The following is a 20,727-nucleotide window of genomic DNA, read 5'->3' as shown; positions in this document are numbered from 1 at the left end:
ACACATGTGGGCCGGCATTTGTTTTTTTTTATTTATTTTTCCAGTGGACATATCACCAGTTTGTAGCGAACAGCTGCGGCATTAGGATTTGCTTTTGAATCCAAATCTGAATGCTTGTTTTTTTTTTTTTTTTTTCCCAGAGTTGCAGGGGTCACCGAGAGGTCAGCGGGTGTGCCTGCAGCCGCTGGTCTCCTCTGCTCGCAAAAAGCGCACGCTTCAAGTTTTTAATTCATTCTGAACCTATTTGCAAGCTTTGTAGTGTTTATTTGGGCATAAAGCACAAATATTGTGCATGCAATAAAACGATGATACAAATATGGAGAACGCATCACTGAAGCCCGGAATCTGATGAAAACAAACAAACAAATAATAACAATAAAAAAACATAACAGAACAACAACAAAAAAAGAAAAAAACTATGTTCATGTGTAAAATGTGTTCAGTGCAGATCTGAGAACACAGTAATTATTTTTACTACCCTTCTTTTTGTTAACTACTACTACTACTACTACTACTACTAATTAATCTTTTAATGCGCCTTTCTGCTTATAGAGCCAATATGCGTCTTTTCCACATGTCTTTAATTTACGCTCATGTAATTAGAGCTGCATAAAAAGTTAATGTTTATTACACCGTTTTACTGCAGCAAATAAATAAATAAATAAATAAATATTCCGGTTTGTTCAGACCCTGTATTGCTATGTATAGCCTTTCGACAGAAACACCATGGACGCTGAGTTCAATCGGTTTTGTTTCATATTTAATTCAGGGCTCTTCATATTTTATTTGAATTGCATATTTTATGAATTCAAAGGCCTGGACAAAGAGGATTTTTTTGGGGGGGGAGGTGTGATAAATAACGCGCAAGGCGCGACTATCTATCAATCTAACAGACGATATTTAATGTTTTTTTTTACGGTGAAAACAACTTCCTAATAATCTACATGGACAGTATTGTTTATTAGATATTCTGGTTTTGCAAGAGATAAAATGCAAGAGTCTCTTTAAAAGAATAGGAATAAGCAACAGACATAACTAGTGTATGCATTCACCAAATAAAAAAAGTGAAGAGTTGCTCAGTAATGGTTAAAAAAAAAAAAAAAAAAAGCCGCGCATGAACACCCATAATCCCGCGGGGGAAAAATCTTGCATGATAGTTCCTACCGAGAAGCTCACACAGATAATGATGCATAGTAATACTGGGAATGGTGACGCTGCGCGCTCAGCTTAGTGTTTCTGTGCACCTTGACCCTTAACTAAACAAATAGACCAGTTTCACTGTGGAGACTCTGTGTTCACTGTCAAGCTGAACTGTCGGTCGTAATTAATATGTTTTACTTATGAATGAATGATGCTTTACACGCCCGTAAAGTGACAAAAGCAGTGAGCTGATATTAAATAATAAAGGCTACCGCTTCATTCTGAGATTTTCATTTTCATGTGGCACAAATAAATAAACATAATGGTTTAAACACGATTAAATCATCAGGAAAAGATGGCAGGGCTTGTAAGTCAATCTTTAGTCTAGGCGTTCCCATGTAGTGCATAAGTGTTAACATATTAATGATAAAAATAGTCGGATGTGTTTGCCTGCTTCCTCTGTGTTTAAAAATAACACACACAACAGCTTCTCCATGTATTTGGTTTTGTCCCTGAAGCCACCAGCCTATATCTCCATACTCATAAATATTGCATGAGTTGAGGATCTTATAGGCCTGAGTTACTCAGAAATGGAAGACGTGTTGGTGTTGCCCAGACAAGCAGAAAAGTTGCTCAATTTAGATTTAAACTGCGTTTATACTTCCACATTTTTGTACAACAATGTTATTATATGACTTTAATGTTAATAATAACCACCTGAGTTTATTCTTTTCTGTCACATTTTCCCATTAAGCCAATCGTTCAGCCGCTTTCTGTCACAACGCTCACATTTACGTGTTTTTCAGACGCTAAAGGCACCATCCGAGAGATTGTCCTGCCCAAAGGCCTAGACCTGGACCGGCCCAAGCGCACGCGGACCTCCTTCACGGCGGAGCAGTTGTACCGGCTCGAGCTCGAGTTCCAAAGGTGCCAGTATGTGGTGGGGCGCGAGCGCACGGAGCTGGCCAGGCAGCTGAATCTGTCAGAAACACAGGTGAGAAAGAAACACATCTGTATCGAATACTATGGAAAGGAAAAGCGTTTGCTGTTGATGAATAGGTTATTAAATAGATTATTCGCCCCATGGGCCTATTTAGCCAGTTAGCCAACAACCCTGTGTCATCAATACTTAGAGTGGAAGCTTTTTGAAGTTTGTAGTAAATGAATATTTCAACACAGGTGTGTTAAAAACGAATGAAAAAAAAAAGAAGGTGGCGACAGGTGTGAGAGGTGGCTTTGATTAGGTGACCTCATCAGCCAATCAGAAGCGGCGAGCGGAAAAGCGTCAAATGCCCCGCCCACTTCACTTGACTAATTTTCGACGGGAAATATATTGGTCTACAATAACGTAATAATACTAAAAAGGCTACTTTATGAGAAAGAAAGAAACAACAACAACAAAAAAAAACAACAACAACAAAAAAAAAACAAACTAACAAAAAACAAAACTGATCTTTCACATATTGAACTCTATTGGAGAGGACGGGGTGCCGGTGGAGGCGCTACTGACGAACAAAACGTCTCGTAGTTTAGCTACGTGAGGTGTCCCGCCTGTCTGTTTATTCTTAGCGTGCATGTGGAGATATGTAGAATCACTCACATCTCATTAGACATACATTAATAAAAAAAAAAAAATCACTACTTATGTGTGCCAAAGTATAGCAATTATGTCACTGATATTTCACATTGACGTTCAATAATTACAGTCCAAACCAAAATTGTAGGCTGTTTATTTTCTTGCCCAGTAGCAATGATCTTTAAATGCATTTTACAGGAGCTATTGTTGGATTAACTCAAACGTATCACCTGAAATTAGTGGTAGTCAGAAAATATATTTTCTATTTTTCCCCTAACAAACCTATATGAAGAAACAAAAATCCCACGACTTTGCTTGTAATAACACGGATATTATAAAAATGACTACATAAATCAGAAGTTGGGGCAGGAGACAAGTTTCACAACGAAAACCTGAAATTACCCTTCAAAAAGTTTCATAATTTAAAAAAAAGGATGAAAATGCTTCAAGAGTGTTCCATAAATGTAAAATGTTCAGAAGCAGGAAGCTCTCATGGCGTCCTGCACAATTGGTCCGCTTGCGTGCAAAACACTTGTTGCAACTATAACACACATTAAATCCGCCTATTACTTCTTAAAGCAACAGTGACACCCATCAACACACACACACGAAAAATTGCACAGAAATGCAGAGGAGGGGCAGGGATGGAGATGTGTGAGTGTGCACACGTTTTTGGGGAGCACAGAGCAGCAACTGTGTCCTTCATTAGCGCTGACTCTAGGGGTGTTAATGGGAAGGCCTCAGCTTCCTGCTGCTGCTGCGTCTTCCTGCAGCTTAGTAAGGAGACACGGGATTGGCTGAATGAATCCCTCCTAAAACGTGTCAGCAGTGGCCTTCAAGGCGCCCGGAATATACATCATAAAAGTCTCCCACAATGATGCCAAATATCAAACTCCTTATGCTGCAATTTATTTGAACTTCATGCAACTGAAGCAGTTTTTACGTGCAATCAAAAGGCTTTCAGTGACGTTTTCTCTGTAATTATGGTCTTTACTTTCTTTGCGGCGTTTTTTTTAAGCAAATGCGCCATTCAAAGATACTCATGCGCGACTACTAAACTATCTATCTATCTATCTATCTATCTATCTATCTATCTATCTATCTATCTATCTATCTATCTATGAACTTGGACTAACTTCTCAGCGTTTGTTTTCTTACTGTTCCTTTAAATGCAGTGCTCATTTAAACGACCTGGGGAATCAATAATTCCTAGAAAATGCGGGTTTATAACCCGCTGAGGTCACCTGTTTGCCAGCAGGCTTTGAAACGTGTCGCAACAAACGTAAATACTGCTTTCAAATCTTTCCTTTCATGGTCTATCACGCGCACTCCACCAGGAAACAGAATGAGATCTTTCAGAATTGAGAAAAAAAGAAAAGAAAGGCAAGTTAGTTTAAAATGTTTCTTGTAAAACCAGAAAAAGTCACATTTGAAGGCAGCAGGTTGAAATGGACTGTAGGCGCAGGCCTGCCTGGAGGCCCACTCACACCGTGGAGTGTGTCGAGGAATGCGCGTGTTCGTGATTTGGGGGTTTTAAATGTGACAAAAAGAATAAACTATTGTTACTATGGTAAAATTCAACTAGCCTCATTTAATGTCATTTATAAGCTTTTTGTGTCAATTTTCTAGTGAAATATAAAAGTTCAGACTCTCCAAATGTTGGCTATATGTCGAAAAATGACACAATAACAAAATGTCTCATTCTCATCGATCCAGTTTCTGTTGTTTCATTCATTCATTCATTCTTTCTTTCTTTCTTTCTTTCTTTCGTCCATTCCTTCAGTTTTAGCGTTATTTTTTCAATACAGACATCTATCAAACAGCAAAGAAGTCCCACTAATAAATACTCAGGTTGTGAAATAAACTAGAAAAACCTGTTGAGACGTTTTCCTGGATGGAGGCGCATTGTTGAGGAAAAATCAATTAAAGACTTGCATTAAATATTATTCCGTAAAATCGCTGAGATTCGTGCGCCTATTCGTCTTTACTTTTCTGTTTCATCCTGTAAATAATAATGAAAACATCCATTCAGACGTGCTTTGAAAGGCTGTAAGTCCAGGTCTTCAGATTTCTTTCTTTTATTAGATGATAAATTCCGCTGGTTCCGTCTGGTCATCTGTATTGTTCTCATTTCACAGTTCTCTTTCATAACTTCACTTTCATTTCACCTGAACTGAATTTCTTGTCTTTCTGAAAGACAGATAATTCTCTTTCAAGGGTCTAAAACATGCCTGTAGAGCCGAGTTGTCACTTTCTAGCAGAGGAGGAGGAGGTCTGTGACTGTCTGCTGTAACGCGTTACTGAGTAATCTGATACCGCCTCGGAGGTCTGCCTTCGTCCCGGCAGGTGGCTCCCCGCTACAGTGTAACATGACAGGAGGGGAGGGGGAGACACACACACACACACACACACACACACACACACACACACACACACACACACACACACACACACACACACACACACACACACACGACCTGTGCTCTGAAACAGAGGGAGCCTGCATTTGCGTAACCCCGACGTCAGTTTCTTCTTCAGAGGACTGCTGGCTGCTTGCAGAGGTTCCTCCTCTTATTGGAAAGGTATGTGGAGGATTTCTCCTGCGTGGCAACTGGGAATTCCTTTTACTCTTGTTATCACAAAACTATTAGTGTTTTCAGTCTCTTAGATGAGCTTGATTTTACTTTATTATCATAGTTGTTTTTGTTGAAAGAAACCAACTTCAGCACATTCTTCTAAATCCTCCTCTGCCTTGATTTCAGGACATTTAACCATATTGTGATGTCAGCCCGTCCTCAGTCCACCAGCTGAGCAGAAACACAAGTACAGTAGCTGCTGGATCAGTTTGTTGTTGAAGTTATGGACGTAATGGTTGCAGGGCTGCACTGAACCCATTTAATCCTACAGCAAATTGTAGGCTGCTTGCTCATAAAATCATGTTTAATCTGAAATGTAAAGCTGGCTGAACAACGCACAGATGTGGACATATGATTGAGTCACACTTACTTTCTATTTCCTGACAGTGATTTGGAAGAGGGATTTTGATTCAGACATATTTGCTTTTAAGTCTACGTCTGTCGAAGATGCAGCTTAGTGAGGGACAACATGTTTTAAATGCCATATGTGTAGCTTTTACTATTTAGCTGCCATAGATATACTGAAATCCTCAAATAAAGAGAGGGAATCCTTCATTGTTATTCGGTCAGTCCTGTATGTGGAGCATAGCTTCATGTACAGATGAAATGTTTGGATGCAAAACCAGAGATCGATCCATCTGCCTCGCTATTAAATTGTTTTGACTTGTGACTTTACATCCACTGCCTTTAAATCCAGATTTTACGCGTTGAATATTCGGTGAACAAGTTCAGATAAACTCTGTGTCACCGTGCAGATGCTGTTTGTTGTTTTTATAATATCCTTTTTCATGTTTTGCAGCTGAGTATAAGGCTCAGCAGGGAGTCAGTCAAAAGAAAGCAAAACAAAGCTATATAATGAGATTTTTTTTATATAATTTAGTTACATTTTTTTTCTTCAGGAAGAAGCTGATTTCCAAATAAACTTAGCAGCCAAGAACGTTGCAACACTTCCTGCTTACAATGTTTACATTTTATATTTCAGACACAATAAATTGTTTTTAACTCCCACAAAAAAATCTGGGTTTTAGTCCCACCTTGACTGAAACTAATCTGAAAAAACAACCTCACATGTGACTCAACAGTTTTCCTAGTGGAGAAAAACCAAGTTTTACCCTGAAATCTAGTCGCATTCAGTCTATGCAAACTTAGCATGCAAATGGCTTGGTTAGCACATTTACTTCTGCATGGTGCCAGAACATTGCTGAAAACAAGATGATGAATATACATAAACATCCTCACAAAAGATGCAAAAAGTATTTTACCAAGACAGAAGTTTCTTTTCTGCAGAAATCCTTCCTGCTCCTTCAGTCAGCACTGACACATGTTGCTACCATCGCTGCTCTCTGAGCTATTAGGAAGATGATGATTAATATATGTTTATAAAGTAAGATATTTTATCTTTACATTTTTAGGTAGTAAACAACTGACCACACTGTGCCTGAATTTGTGACGGTACATCAAGCTAAACTGTCAATGTTTTTATTGATTTAAAAGGAAGAACATAAAGAAGCCCTTCATTCCACACATGCTGGACTTGGAAAATATTTTACGTGGAACTACATAATAATCATGGAGGTGCTTTTTGCAGGTAGTAAAATAGAACATTTTGCTATATTTATAGTCTGGCATGTAAAGTATAAAAATGTTGCTAAAATAACTTTTTTTGGGCTCTTTTTCGTGGTTTATTTGGGAGTTTTTGACAGAACTAGTGTCAGACACATAAGAAGTTCTTGTCTTCCTCTGACCATGTTACAGTTTTCTGCCTCCTTCTCTCACCTGGGATGCAATGTTGTTGTTTTAACAGATTTTCTGGAGGTAATATCTAGTGATGTCTATTAAGCTTTCCAACTTTCACATTGCTAAAGTTTAATCTGGTTTCTTTCAAGCCACAGGGAGGTTTGAAGTCAAGTCCAGACCTCAGATGAGTCCATATGAGGCCAGTTTTGCTTGCTGAGCTGTACACCTTCATTATATTTAGGTTAATCAGGCGTCACTCTAGCAACAGCAGCCATGCTAAGTCACAAAGTCAGCCAAATAACTGTCTATATTCATGTAAAAAGTTGACGGTAGATGGGATCTGGGTCAGAGATGCTCCGCTGTTATTGGGTGTTAGATTGTTACGCAACGCCTGCCAGTCCCTTCCAGACAGTTTTGTTTTTGTGATCAGCTGTGACTCTTTCGAAGAACCTCCAAAAAGTCTCTTCTGCAGTTGGTGAAACTGTCTTGAAATGTGGTCCATTGACCACACTGTTGTTCTCATGGCAAGAGCTTTTATCCTTATTTGTGTAAACAGACAGACGTTACCTATAGGAGCACACTCTAAACGGCATGAAAAAGCCTTTAAACAAGTGTTTTTACAGGAGAAAAAAACCTCCCACATGAAGGATTGAGTGTTGCAGTGAAGACACACGTAGCTGTCAAGTGCACTTTATTTTTGATCAGGACAATGAGTCCTCCAGTTTAAACAGTCGTATAAGCAGTGGTTTCATATCCATAAATACGATGCATGATGGTGCCCTTTAAAGTGTTGCACAAAACAGCAGAGCTCATTTGAGTTTTTCTGCATCAGAACAGATTCAGACCTGATAAGGAGGTGGGATGGAAGATGGGACGTCATGTGCAGCTATGTCAGTCTTTTGTGTGCTCATGGTGAGTGTTTAGGAGCAACTTATGACTTTATTTTTTTGTTTTATTCCTGCGTTACATTCAACTTCTATCCCATCGACAATCCATTAAAGCACTTATTTTTCTTCCCAGTTGGGTTCGGACTAGGGGTGGGAAAATCGAATCGAACAATCGTAAATTGGGATTATTTTCCTCACAATTTTAAAATCAAAAAATCGTTTTTTTTGTTTTTAAAAAAAAAAAAAAAAAAACTTAATCCACTATAAACTTTTTGTCATTTTCATTGGTTTTTATTGAACTTTTAACTTGTCTTCTTGGGCATTATAGCAACAGAATGAGGATCTGGCTACTGTGTTGTTTTTTTCCTAACTAAAAATCAAGAAAAATTACTAGCAAAAAGAAGTTTTATAAAAAATTTTTTTTGTTTTTAATCTACAAAAATCATCAATATTGAAGAATTTTGAGAATCGCAATTTAAATCAAATCGGCACCCAAAAAATAGGAATTGAATCGAATCGGGGCAGAAGCATATCGTCACAGCCTTAGTTCAGACAATATCCTAAATTAGGATTTGGATTAAAGCACATTCCTGTCATGACTTTACCGTCACTTCCATGGATGCCATGGCTTGGCTACACATAAATACATCATGCTATTAGAAACCTTTCCACTTTCCAATCGTTTTTTTTTACACAATAGACAATTAAACAGGCTTAGAAAATGTTCAAGGTTAAGATTAAAACACTTTCTTTTTACAGCCCATCCATCACTCTGCACTAAATAAACAATTGCTGTCATGACCACTAGAGGTTGCATGCTTTTCAAATTTGTAATTGCAGGTTGTTTTGGTATTTTTAACACAGCTTCTGGAACCATGATGTGCCATAATACCCGCGTATTCAGTTAGATAAATGTCTTGTTCAGATATATTTTTGCTCTACATTATGTGAGACACAATCTAGCCTCATTCTTTGCTTCCCAGCATTTTTTTTCTTGTATCCAAACTAGTCAGGAATGAAGGAAAACACTATGTAAGAGTGGGCTTGTTTGCAGTTCTATCAGTCTAACTTGTGCAGTTTTCTTTAATCCCTTTGTTATGGATTAGTAGTCCCCTTTTCTGAGAATTGATCTATACATCTCATACAGATACCTGTTAGGGAAGGAGGTTTACACACTAAATCCGTCCCTCCTAACAGTCCTTGTCATGATCTGCGCATGAGCTCCACAAGATCTTCTTAGAAGTCAGGAAAACTGATTAGTCTATAAGTGATGCTCTTATACATGAGGATTTTGTTTCTTTAGCATAACCTGCTTCGGGTTGGTATGCAGCATATGTTACTACACCCTGGCATTGTAACAACACAAACTCTTATGGCCTATCTGAGCTGCTTTGTAGTAACTTTCTCTGCTCACACTTATGGGATCATTATTGTCTCTTTGTCTTGTACAAGTCTTCCATGCTTGGAAAGAGCGAAGAAGTGCAGTCTCTGTAAAGCACAGCTTGTCTAAATGATATAAAAGTACAACAAGTGTTTTAGCTATGAAGTAACAGGAGCATGTTGAAGCTTTGAACTGGCGTGAAAAAATTAAGTTTCTCACACTTTTAGTACTTGAAGGAAACTCACAAATATGTATTTGATACAATCTACTGAGAGTGAAACCCATTTTATCGACACATCGGTGGGTCCTCGAAATGCTTCCATCTCTGTCTTCCTCTGCAGGCTGACGACAACGCCTTGTGTTTACGTGTGTGTCTGCTTGCAATGAATGTCCTCGTTGTGTGTATTGTTCTCCACGATGGTCCAGACAGACTGTGTCTGGCCACTTGTCTGGTGCATAGAGGACCCGTATGACGTATAGCTGTGCAGATGTAGCAGAGAGGCAGCCGCACAGCACGGAGATTGTCCAAACACTCAGAGTAAAGAAAGAAATAGGAAGGGGCCCGACAGACAGACGGACACTCGCTGCCTTGTTCCTACAGTCACTGGATGTGGTGTTGGAAGGAGGTGACAAAGCAGTGAGCTTAGAATGGGAAGTTTTGTCCAATTCAATAATGGTCAGGAATAAACTTGTCAGACACTGATTATCTAATCAGTTGATTAGATAATCAAAAGGACATAACAGCAATTAAGTGTTAGTTGGCTTCATCCTTAATGACTCTGACTGGATTGGCTGCTTCATCAGCTTCTGGCAGAGTGGAAGTGTGTGACACTGAAAATTGTGTCATATATATATATATGTATATATATATATATATATATACATTTTATGAAAAAAAACAACATATATATATATATATATATATATATATATATATATATATATATATATATATATATATATATATATATATATATATATATATATATATATATATATATATATATATATATATATGCTAGACTTGTGCACCTGTTGGCAGGTATTCTTGCCCAACAGTGCTCTAAATCATCTGTGACAATTTAGCTTTTTTTTTTTTTTTTTTTTTTTTTTTTAGTCATTCATTTCAACCACAGTTCAAAAGCAATGTCCCTTCAGAAACATTATATCTTGTCCAATTTTTATTTACTATTATTTATTTCCATTTATAGTAATTTCAGGTGACTGTTGCAAATTTAGCCTTTTCTTTAAAGTGAGGGTGCAAAATATACCTGACCACCACTGTCAGCACAAGTAAGTTAATCATACATTAAAAAAAAGCTTTGTAAAAGAATAAATTATGGTAGAACTGTTAAAATGATATGTCGGCATCTGATTTAAGAAAACAACACAGAAATACAAAACGTTTAAGTTAATGTATGTTACCCATAAATTAAAACCAGATATAACGTTTTTCTGTTATTTGTATCCACAAAGATAACAAACATCTTCCCATTAAAAGTAATCAAATAAATTTTCATATTTCCAGCTCCAGTCTTAAACAAAAAAAACTATTTCAGCTCTGTGCACCTCAGATTTAGTTGGATGAACATTATAAAATTGCATGAAAATCAAGCAATTGTTGAGGCTTAGAAAGAATAAAACAAGTCATCAAATTTAGTTCAGATGATCAAACTATAAAATTGATAACTTATATAGTTTATTCTAGAAAAGCTTTAAGGTCTTGGATTATGGCTTTAATAGTAGTTTTAACATATTGTTGTTTTTTTTCATAAAATTTCCCATCAGATCAGACATTTTGAACATGAACATGAACATGAACATGAACATGAACATGGACTAAAATGTGACATGAAATGAACGTGTAATCGCTTCCTGCACTCGGCTTTGTTCAGGTAAAAAAAAAAAGTTTAAGCTAACATCCAAAACCCCCACAGACCCCAAAAGGGGATCTGCCAAATTGGGGGAGTGGACAGTTGGTGGACAGATGAAATGGGGGATGGGCAAAGAGAGAAGGAAGAAGGGATGAATGGAGAAAAGAGAGAAAGAGATGGGCTTCATAACAGCCCCAAGTGCTTTTGCACTAAGGAGGATTAGTCAGCCATATCTACCGGCGATTGTGTAAGACGGGGTTAACCCCTAGCTGAACCATGACCGGACACGCTTGGAGGTTTAGAGGTCAGATGAAATGTGATGATGTTGATGATGATATTGTAATAGTTTTGGGGAAAATGATGTAAGCATAGTGGAAAGCATGAGGGCAGGTAATGAGGGCAGACAGTGGGCGGAAAGAGGAGCTGCTTGCATCAACAGGAGACATGTTTACATGAGACAGTGTGTTGCAACACCAGGTGATGTTGAACTTCACCAGCAGCTGACGTTGAAGTAAGAGCGTACAGCTTAGTGATGATTTAACATTTTAAATGATCTTTAGTAAGATTTCAGCTGCAAGGGCTAATTATTTTTCCCATTTCTTACTCATGGACTGACATTCTGTAGTAAATATGATTTACGAGATCGCAGCTCTTATGAGTTTGGTTCGAAACTGAAAAGGGTAATTTTTCACAATTACAAAAAATTAGAAATTTAATCCAATATGACAAGAAGGTAGTAAAACCCTCAAATTGTCACTTTGAAACCACAGCTTCGCCACAAAATCATGCTGATTGCTGACTGATTGATGCTCTTAAAAGCACGGAAAAGGAAACAAGGTGAGCAAGACGAACATGGAAAAAATAAATAAATAAATGACTAAGATATCAGTTAAGAAAAGAGGACAACAGACTTCAAATCCAGACTCAAAACTCATCTGTTTAGACAAGCTTTTAATGTCTGTTTTAAATGTCTGATGTTTAATTTGTTTTAACGCAATTTTTATCATGTGTAATGTAAGGCGACCTTGAGTGTCTGGAAAGGCGGCAAGCAAATAAAATGTATTATTACTATTGTTATTATTATTATTATAAAATGAAATTTCTTTGAAAAGGTCGGTTTAACCGATGATATGGCATCGATATTAACAATATAGCTGCGAGCAGTTTGGATAAACCCTCTGGCTTGTCCCATAATATTTGTTCAGTAGTGGTAGCCGCCAGTTCATCACACACACTGCCTCTGAGCCGCCACTGGCTCATTACATTACCGAGTATCCGTTGGTCGGTTACATATAGTTCAGTGGTCCCTCGTGCGCCTGGTACAATCTCCATGGAAAAGCGTTTCCATTGTGTGTCTATCACATGCCTGGGATCAGGGGGTCTGACTAAGGTCACAACTGGAGCAGTGAGCCACTGGAGGGGTCATAAAAAGTGTGAAAGAGTCACAGAGTATTCTTATTAAAAGTAATTTTGGCGTAGCTTCACCATGGTGAAGCGGGGTTGGGGGGGCGCGAATATTGTAATTTCTTTTTACCCTTTTCTTACCCTATTATTTTTTTTCTGCTGCTCAGCTCTGATTTGGGACAGTGTTGTCTCACAGCAGAGTAAGGCTTAGGTGAGTTGTTGAACACACACATGGATACCCACTTGATCTGTACTCTGGGTTTTGATCTGGCTTAACCTTTTGACCTCTAGCCTAGTTTGTGTGGACTGGATTCACAATCCAGCCCTCTGATTGGTTGGCCACTGTGCGACTGGCCTGTGTGTTCATGCATGCTGTACTCTTCTTCTCCTCAATAACCTTGAATTTACTTCCACCCCCATGTCTACGTATGCCCCCCCCCCCCCCCCCCCCCCCCCCCCCCCCCCTATTTGAAATTTTAGTGCCTGCTTTACGTTTTGTATCACAGCTTTTTGTCCAGTCCAGGAAAGTCCTGCCTCTGCCTGACCTAAAAGAAAACTGCTGCGTTTGATAGATGGTGTGGTTGGACATGGTGTAATACCAAGAACAATATGTGCATAATAGTATTTTGAAAACTCTCCTATTAGACAACCAAAACATTAGATTATAGCGCCGAGGAGTTTCCGGGTATTTAAACAAAACCACACATTTATGAGTATAGGTTTTAGATTGTGTAGTGAACGTTGGGACAATGAGACTACGAGTCATTTCATAGCAGCTCTGCCATTAGGGCACGTGACAGATACTGATACAGATGACAGAATCCTAAAGTTATTAGTTTTTATTTTGGTCAGGGGAAGGGTTGGGTTGTGTGCGTGTGTGTTTTTATGTAAAACTGTTTTTAATTTTATTATGTTAAGCACTTTGATAGGCTTTTGTATAAAAAGTGCTATACAAATAAAGTTCGATTTGATGTGAAGAGGTGGTTTCCAAAACTAAAAGACTGTGAAAAGGCACTAGCTATACAGTTTCATGCACCACAACTACATGGTGTAACTATCAAACATGAATGGGACCTAAAAAAGATGCAGATGCAGCAGTTTTTGCCACCACATTCCCAGCATCCTTGCCATCCTCAGGTTGCACCAATGTCCTCACAGGCCAGAGGGGTGAAGCCCGGGGCAAATGCAGGTCACACCAGATCCAGATCTGCCTCTGTAATCTCTGCCCTAGCTCTGAACCCTGGATCCCATTAAAAAGGATTTACATCCAATAGTGTAGATGTACCAAAAGCAGTATTGCTTTCTTCTCTACTCATCATTTCTACCCCTCTAATAAAATCCCTGTAAAACATCAGCAGGATTTTTTCCCTGTTTTTTCCCCCCAGTAACGAATAGGAAGACTAGGATGTGAGCAGAGGACTCGGCCACACCCACAGCAGGGGGATAAAGGAAGAGGATTGGCTGGGAATTTCATCTGCTCTGAAAGCCTTTTATGGGATATGGGTGTTTTGGCTGGCAGACGTTAGCGTGTGAGTGAAATCCACATGGAGATCTTAGGGAGACAGGGTGTCAGTTAACAAGTAAGAAATATAGACTTAGAGGAAGGAGAGGAAACCAAAAATCACGTTTCTGCTGCTCAACCCTGACACTGTTGCAATTGCTCTTTTGTTTCTCTTTCAAATTTCCTTTGCTCCTGTACTATCGTCAGTCCTCTTCGCTGAGCTATAAGATCTTCTCCGATCTCATTATATGTGCCACGGTCATTGGCTGACACAATGATCTCACTTGTCCTAACTGGCCGCTGAGCCATCCTCAACAGCATGATGATACTATAGTTAACACCTGCCAGCTTTATTACTAACACACATTAAATGCTAACTTTGGCAACCTCAGTGAGACTGGCTGAGGTGTTGTAGGAGTCGTGATATGCAAACTGGACAAACAAGGCCATTTTTACTCATTAAATTTGTGAAGCAAAAGCAAATAAATGAAACGTATAACATGGTCACCATTATCGTCAGTGAATGGATTGCTTAAAACGCTCTTTGTTATGAAGTTTTTTTTTTAAATTTCAGATTTCATGGATGAGTTTGTTTTGCCAGGTTAGATTAACTCTACTGTTTAAATCAGTGTTTCTCAATTCCGGTCCTCAGGCCCCCCTGCCCTGCATATTTTATAGGCAACCCTACTTTAACACACCTGAATGAAATAAAGGCTTGTTAACAGGCTGCAAAGAACTTAATGAGGAAGTTCACTAATCTCATTCAGGTGCTTTGGAGGAGGATCATGTCTAAAACAGGCAGGGCAGGGGGGTCTGAGGACTGGAAGCACTGGTTTAAACCAACCCATCTTCTCCCAAAACATCCCCCAAACCCTTCCTAAACACATATTTCAGTAGTCTGCCTCTCCTACTGCTTCCCTCAAAGTAATTTAACTTAGTTTGGAGCTTTTATGACTTAAATTTTCATTTAATATGTATTATTATTATTATTATTATTATTATTATTATATTACCTGTGTAAACTACACATGCAAATCTGATATCCCCCCCTGTTTTTTGTCTTTGTAAGAGGGGCCACAGTTTAAAATCTGTTCAACATGCTGTGTTGAACAGGACTGGGGATTTTAAGTTAAAACATAACTAAACAATTCTTACATAAATAATCAAGTGAAAGTGGGATTATTTGCTCTTAGACCTTTTTCTAGGGTTCATTTGACAGAATGAGTTTTTGTGCTTCTGTATTGGCTTTACTTCTCAGACCCTATTGACCGCATTCATCTCTCTGTACATCCTGCGCCCCAGATTCGGTCAGCAGAGAAAAACACAAACTGTAAGAGTCCCATCCACCAAGCTTTGCTTTTGTGAAGTTTACTCATTTTATTTGTGGTGCTTGTTCACAAATGTGGACCAATCTGTTTATGCCCATGTGATATTTTAGCAATACATTTATACTTTGAAGTTTTTTTTCTTTTCATTTGATGTTTCTTTATTGCCAGATTTAAAAGAGTTGAAAGGAAATATAAGCCTAATAAAGTCAGTTTACAATGTCTCGGGAATATAGCACATATTGAACCAGGTCTTTTATTCCAACCATGCATCTTGTAGAGAAGAACTTTATACAGTGAAGAAGCTCCCAGTGCCAAACAGCTCTGAGCTAGGGACCCTTCCCAGCTGGTGGTCTAAGTCCCTGACTTTAAATGTGACTAAAGAATTTCCCCAAAAACGTCATAACAACAAGGTCTAATAAGTTGAGCCAGTTTCAAAATGTATCCTGGTCTGACTTTTAAGGTGCAAATATCCAAGCAGAGGCAGATGTTTCCAGACATACCTTTAACCAGCTTCAGTGTCTAAATCCCTCTCTGCTTCTCTTTTTTAAATTAGGGTCGCCATTCATATCTTTGTCTTTTTAGCTTGACAAACATAGGCTGCACTGACACAACAAACAAAGTTCAAGTGTTTAGTGTTTCCTTAGAAAAAGTTATGTTTCATATAAGTTATTCTGCAGTTTCTGCGAGAACTTTTTCATCAGTCTGCTTGTCCTGTTCAAATAGCAGTCGTTTAATGCTCTTGTGAAACATTTTTTGATAAAAAAAAACTATACAGTCTTGTGGATTTTTGTCTCGTAAAATTTCATTTATTTAATTTTAAACAGGGGCCATATTATTATTATTATTATTTTTATATTATATTATATATTTAGATTTTCGGGGTGGTAATTTAATTAAAAATCAATCAATCAATCAATTCTCGATTCAAACAGATTTCCGATTTGTGCACTTAAGTGACAAATGGTGCTAATTTCCCAAGTAACGTAATTCTTCTATAAACTAGAATGAACTGAGAAATATATATATATATATATATATATATATATATATAATATATATATATATATATATATATATATATATATATATATATACATATATATATATATATATATTTGATGCATATGTATATATGTATGTATATATACATATATACATATGCATATATGCATATATATATATATGCATATATATATATGCATATATATATATAAGTTGCTGTCATCAGAGTTTGCTGTCATATATATATATATATATATATATATACATATATATATATATATATATATATATATATATATATATATAATATTATATATATATATATATATATATATATATATATATATGACAGCAAACTCTGATGACAGCAACTTATATATATATATGCATATATATATATGCATATATATATATATGCATATATGCATATGTATATATGTATATATACATACAGGGGAGCTGTAGATCAGGAGGAAGAGCAGTTGGCTTGTAACTGGGAAGTTCGGAGTTTGATTCCAGGCTTACCCTGACTATGTGCTCAAGTGTCTTTGGGCAAGAACCCTAAGTTGCCCCTCAATGTGCCTATTGGGGGTATTAGCGTGTATGTAAGTTGCTTTGGATAAAAGCGTCTGCTAAATGACTATAGAATATATATATATATATATATATATATATATAATAATAAATTTCAATTAAATTTAAAAACACAAGTTTCAGTATTTAATTTGTTGTGATGGATGTGAGAACAAGCAGGAAAAAGTGGCTGCATGTGCTTTAGTGTATGATGAAAAAGTTTTCTTTAACAGAGGAAACACTGAGCAGAGGGTGGATTTATAAAAGATAAATAGCTTGCATTACTCTTAAATTTTACATGCTGGTAAGAATGATTGGAAAACAAGCTGGAAATGTCTGGCAGGTCACATTGAGATACATTAAATCTACAGTAAAACAAAGCCGGCTGTATTTTGGTCAGTCTTATACATCATATGTATTTTTTATGAGTGCGATTCTGCTCAGTGGTGACTCTCCATCCACCATGCCCTCCAATAAACATCCAACACCCTGCAAGTTGTCCAACTACTACAAAGCTACGCTGTGCTGCATCAATTAAACATGGAGGACAAGGACAGGTAGAGTTCACTGAGCTTTTCTCTGCTGCTGGCGTAATGGTTCATTGGCGTAAAACTGTAAAAAGTTTGCTGTCATCAGAGGGACAGTAAAGTAGAAGTTCATGACAATTATGAGCTTTTTGAAACCAGATTAGGTGTTTGTTTCTGTGAGGATGCCTTTTCTGGTGTTCTCACTCCACACTGTCATAATGTCATAAATCTTAAGGAAGTAAGAACATTTTATAAACCAAACTTTTTTTAAAAATTTATTTATTGCAAAAGTAGAATAGAAAACGATTTAAAAATAATTTGCAGTCTTGAATATTCAAAGATATTGCATGTGACAGCTAAGTGATCCTACTAATCAGAAAAACTTGCTATTGGCATTACAGATAAGTATAAAAATCAGTGTATGCCTTTTAAATGCATTTTTTCTGTTGATTTGTTAAATCTGATAATTAATTATTATATAATTAGTGTCTAAACAAATCTAAATTTCTTAATATAAGATATAAATCACTATGGCTAATTCTGAGGTGGATTATTTTATATTCTTATAAAAATAATATAACCTCTAGTAATCATTCAGATGTAGCTATCCTCTGGTAAAGGCGTTCAGACTATAACATGCTGTAGTTATGTCTAATGACTGAGTTTAGAATTAAATGTAATATGCTATTATAATCAATATTTGCACAGTATTTTTTAAATTTCAATTAATGTGATAAATGTTTATTCCTAACTGGAGGAGTTCATACATGACCAGGGTTCAAATCTTTTTGATATTTTATCTAATCCGTTGTTCATAGGGTCGTTTTCAGCTTTGAATGCTGACTTAGATCCTAATAATTTCTTGAAGTAATTTTGATCATTGCTTAATGATGAAAATAACAGAAAAAAAAATCTGTTCTGAATATAAAGAAACATTTTTATTTGTTAATGAAAAACGTGACAAATGTGCATTAATGAACATAAGCTTAGATGTTCAAATGTAGTTTGCATTTGATCTTCCCTTGGTAAGTAACAAAACACATAGCAAGGTGTTATGTGAAGGGATGAGTGGTAGCCTAATGATTACAAGGGTGAGCTTGGCTCTAAGAAACCACTGTGGGTCCTTGAGCAAGGTCCTTACTGCTCACCAGCACAGTATTTCTGAAGATGGGTCAAACGCAGAGCTGAATTTCCACATCGGGATTAATAAAGCTAATATTTTTTTAATGAATTAAAGAACAATCTAGGCATATAAAATATTGTATAAAGTGAAAGATTTAGTGGATAAATAAATGAGGTTGGAGTGTGATGCTACAAATACAAATGAAAACACAAATACCAAAATAAAATGACTCGTGCAGAGAAAAGCCCCTTTCATTTTCTTCTCTTCTAATTTAGACTAGAAAGCGTGATGTCCCTTTTATTCTGCAAAAACTCTCCAACCCTTTTCCCCCCTCTGAGTTTGTGAAAATCCTCCACTGACAAAGTGTGTGTTTGGTTGTTTTCCTGCAGGTCAAAGTGTGGTTTCAGAACCGCCGGACCAAACAGAAGAAGGACACCACGAAAGACTCAGACAAGCGCTCCTCTTCTACGTCCGAGTCTCTGGCCACCTGCAACATCCTGCGCCTCCTGGAGCAGGGCCGCCTCCTTTCGGGCCCTGCTCCACCACCTAACCCCCTTCTGGGGCCTCCAGCTCACCCTGCAAACGGCTCTCTCCTAAGCAGCCCAGGTGGAGGCTCCTCCACCTCCCCCGGGATCAGCAGTAGCACTCCTCCCAGCTCTCTACCAGGCGGGACATTCGGGCTCTCGCTGCCCTCGCTGGGGGGCACCCCACCATCACCGCGACTGGGCGTCCCACCACCACACTCCTTATGCTTCTCCATGCCACTGCTCGGGGGTGCCCACCATGAACTGTCATCCACTTACGGCTGCGGTTCCTCAGCTTTTGAGCCGTATATGCGGCTGGACAGGAAGGAGGCAGATCTAGGTGGGAAGAAGACGGTCTCTTAAGTAGCAAGTCCCTCCTTTAATGGCAAGTGGGGACGATGACTTCATGAGCTGTTCTCCTCAGATTCTTCTCCTGCCTTCTGTTTGATACACAAGCCGCTGCCGACCGGCAGAGAAAACACCCTGGAACATTATAGGAAAAAAAAAAAGAAATCAAGGCGATGGGGTGTCTTTCTTGCAGCACTGTTACCACAGCACTGTTTGCTTCACTGACACAAAGTGGTGAAAAGGACTTGATGGAGAGTGAATATTACACTTTCCCACAAAAGAAAAAAAGAAAAAAAAAAGACGAAAATCAACAAAAACTTTTTTTTTTTTCTGAATTTTTGTGTGTGTGTATGTTCCAGACAGATGTTTTTATCACCACTTTCTTTACAGTGGTTTTAAGTGACTCTTCACTTTTTGTCCAGTGAGTTTGTGTGTGTGATTTTTCTCTCTTAACAAGCTTTTATTTACTGTTCAGGAAAAAAAAAAAAATAGAAGAAAACTTGACATGATTTCAGTCTGAACAAGAAGACTGGTGTTACATAGAGAGCAGTATGTACACATTTCTATTCCTGTTCAAATGGCCATGTTGGATTGTAGTTGATGTGCTATCACAGTAGAAAGAAACACTTAAAAAAAAAAGAGAGAATTGTAACATTTTTAATATCTGTCTGTTTGGTGTCCAACTGTTTTTTGTAAAATCTTTATTTGGTTGTGTTTGTGTATGAAACGGTATGTGGTAGGATCTGGACAAGCAGTGCAAACTCACATATCTAGATCTGATAGTTTAATATAAGAGGATGTGAAAAGCAAGATAAAGCAGGTCAGAGTCTGCCAAAGCGTTTACGGATAAAGCTTTGGAGGTGCAGTGCTTGTGCCCTTCCTATCAGCGAAGCGAGCTGAGGTCAGGCTGAAAGCTGTGACCTCTGAACCCAAATTAACTTTGATTCACAGACGTCTTGACTTCTAAACGAGACTTTAGTTTGGAGGCAAACATGTTGAGAATCTTTAAAAAAAAAAATCCCATCTCGGATTTTCTGTTCTGCATCCTGCAGCTGGGGTGGATCGGTCACTTTGCATAAAATTAATCCGCAAAAATGACGTACTTTGGTTTAGATGTTTTTGGATTTAGTTCCTCCTACATGAATTTACCGCGCTGAAAATCACAC

The 20,727-nt window shown here is 37.8% G+C and overlaps 1 protein-coding gene across 1 annotated transcript in view; it reads left to right on the top strand.

Moving 5' to 3' along the window:
• The window catches only part of vax2 (ventral anterior homeobox 2), a gene marked incomplete at both ends in the record, with an annotated part of 22,428 nt that extends 2,852 nt beyond the window's left edge, over positions 1 to 19,576 (top strand). Inside the window, 2 exons of the mRNA XM_079257738.1 lie at positions 1,947 to 2,134; positions 19,079 to 19,576. Of these exons, the coding sequence (XP_079113864.1) occupies positions 1,947 to 2,134; positions 19,079 to 19,576 (686 nt within the window). The remainder of the gene's footprint in view (positions 1 to 1,946; positions 2,135 to 19,078) is intronic.
• Between the last annotated feature and the right edge of the window lie 1,151 nt (positions 19,577 to 20,727).

The sequence above is a fragment of the Telmatherina bonti genome, assembly GCF_933228915.1.
Source record: "Telmatherina bonti genome assembly, chromosome: 18".
NCBI lineage: Eukaryota > Metazoa > Chordata > Actinopteri > Atheriniformes > Telmatherinidae > Telmatherina > Telmatherina bonti.
Note: the sequence above shows the minus strand (reverse complement) of the source record. Positions and strands in the feature narration are given on the sequence as shown.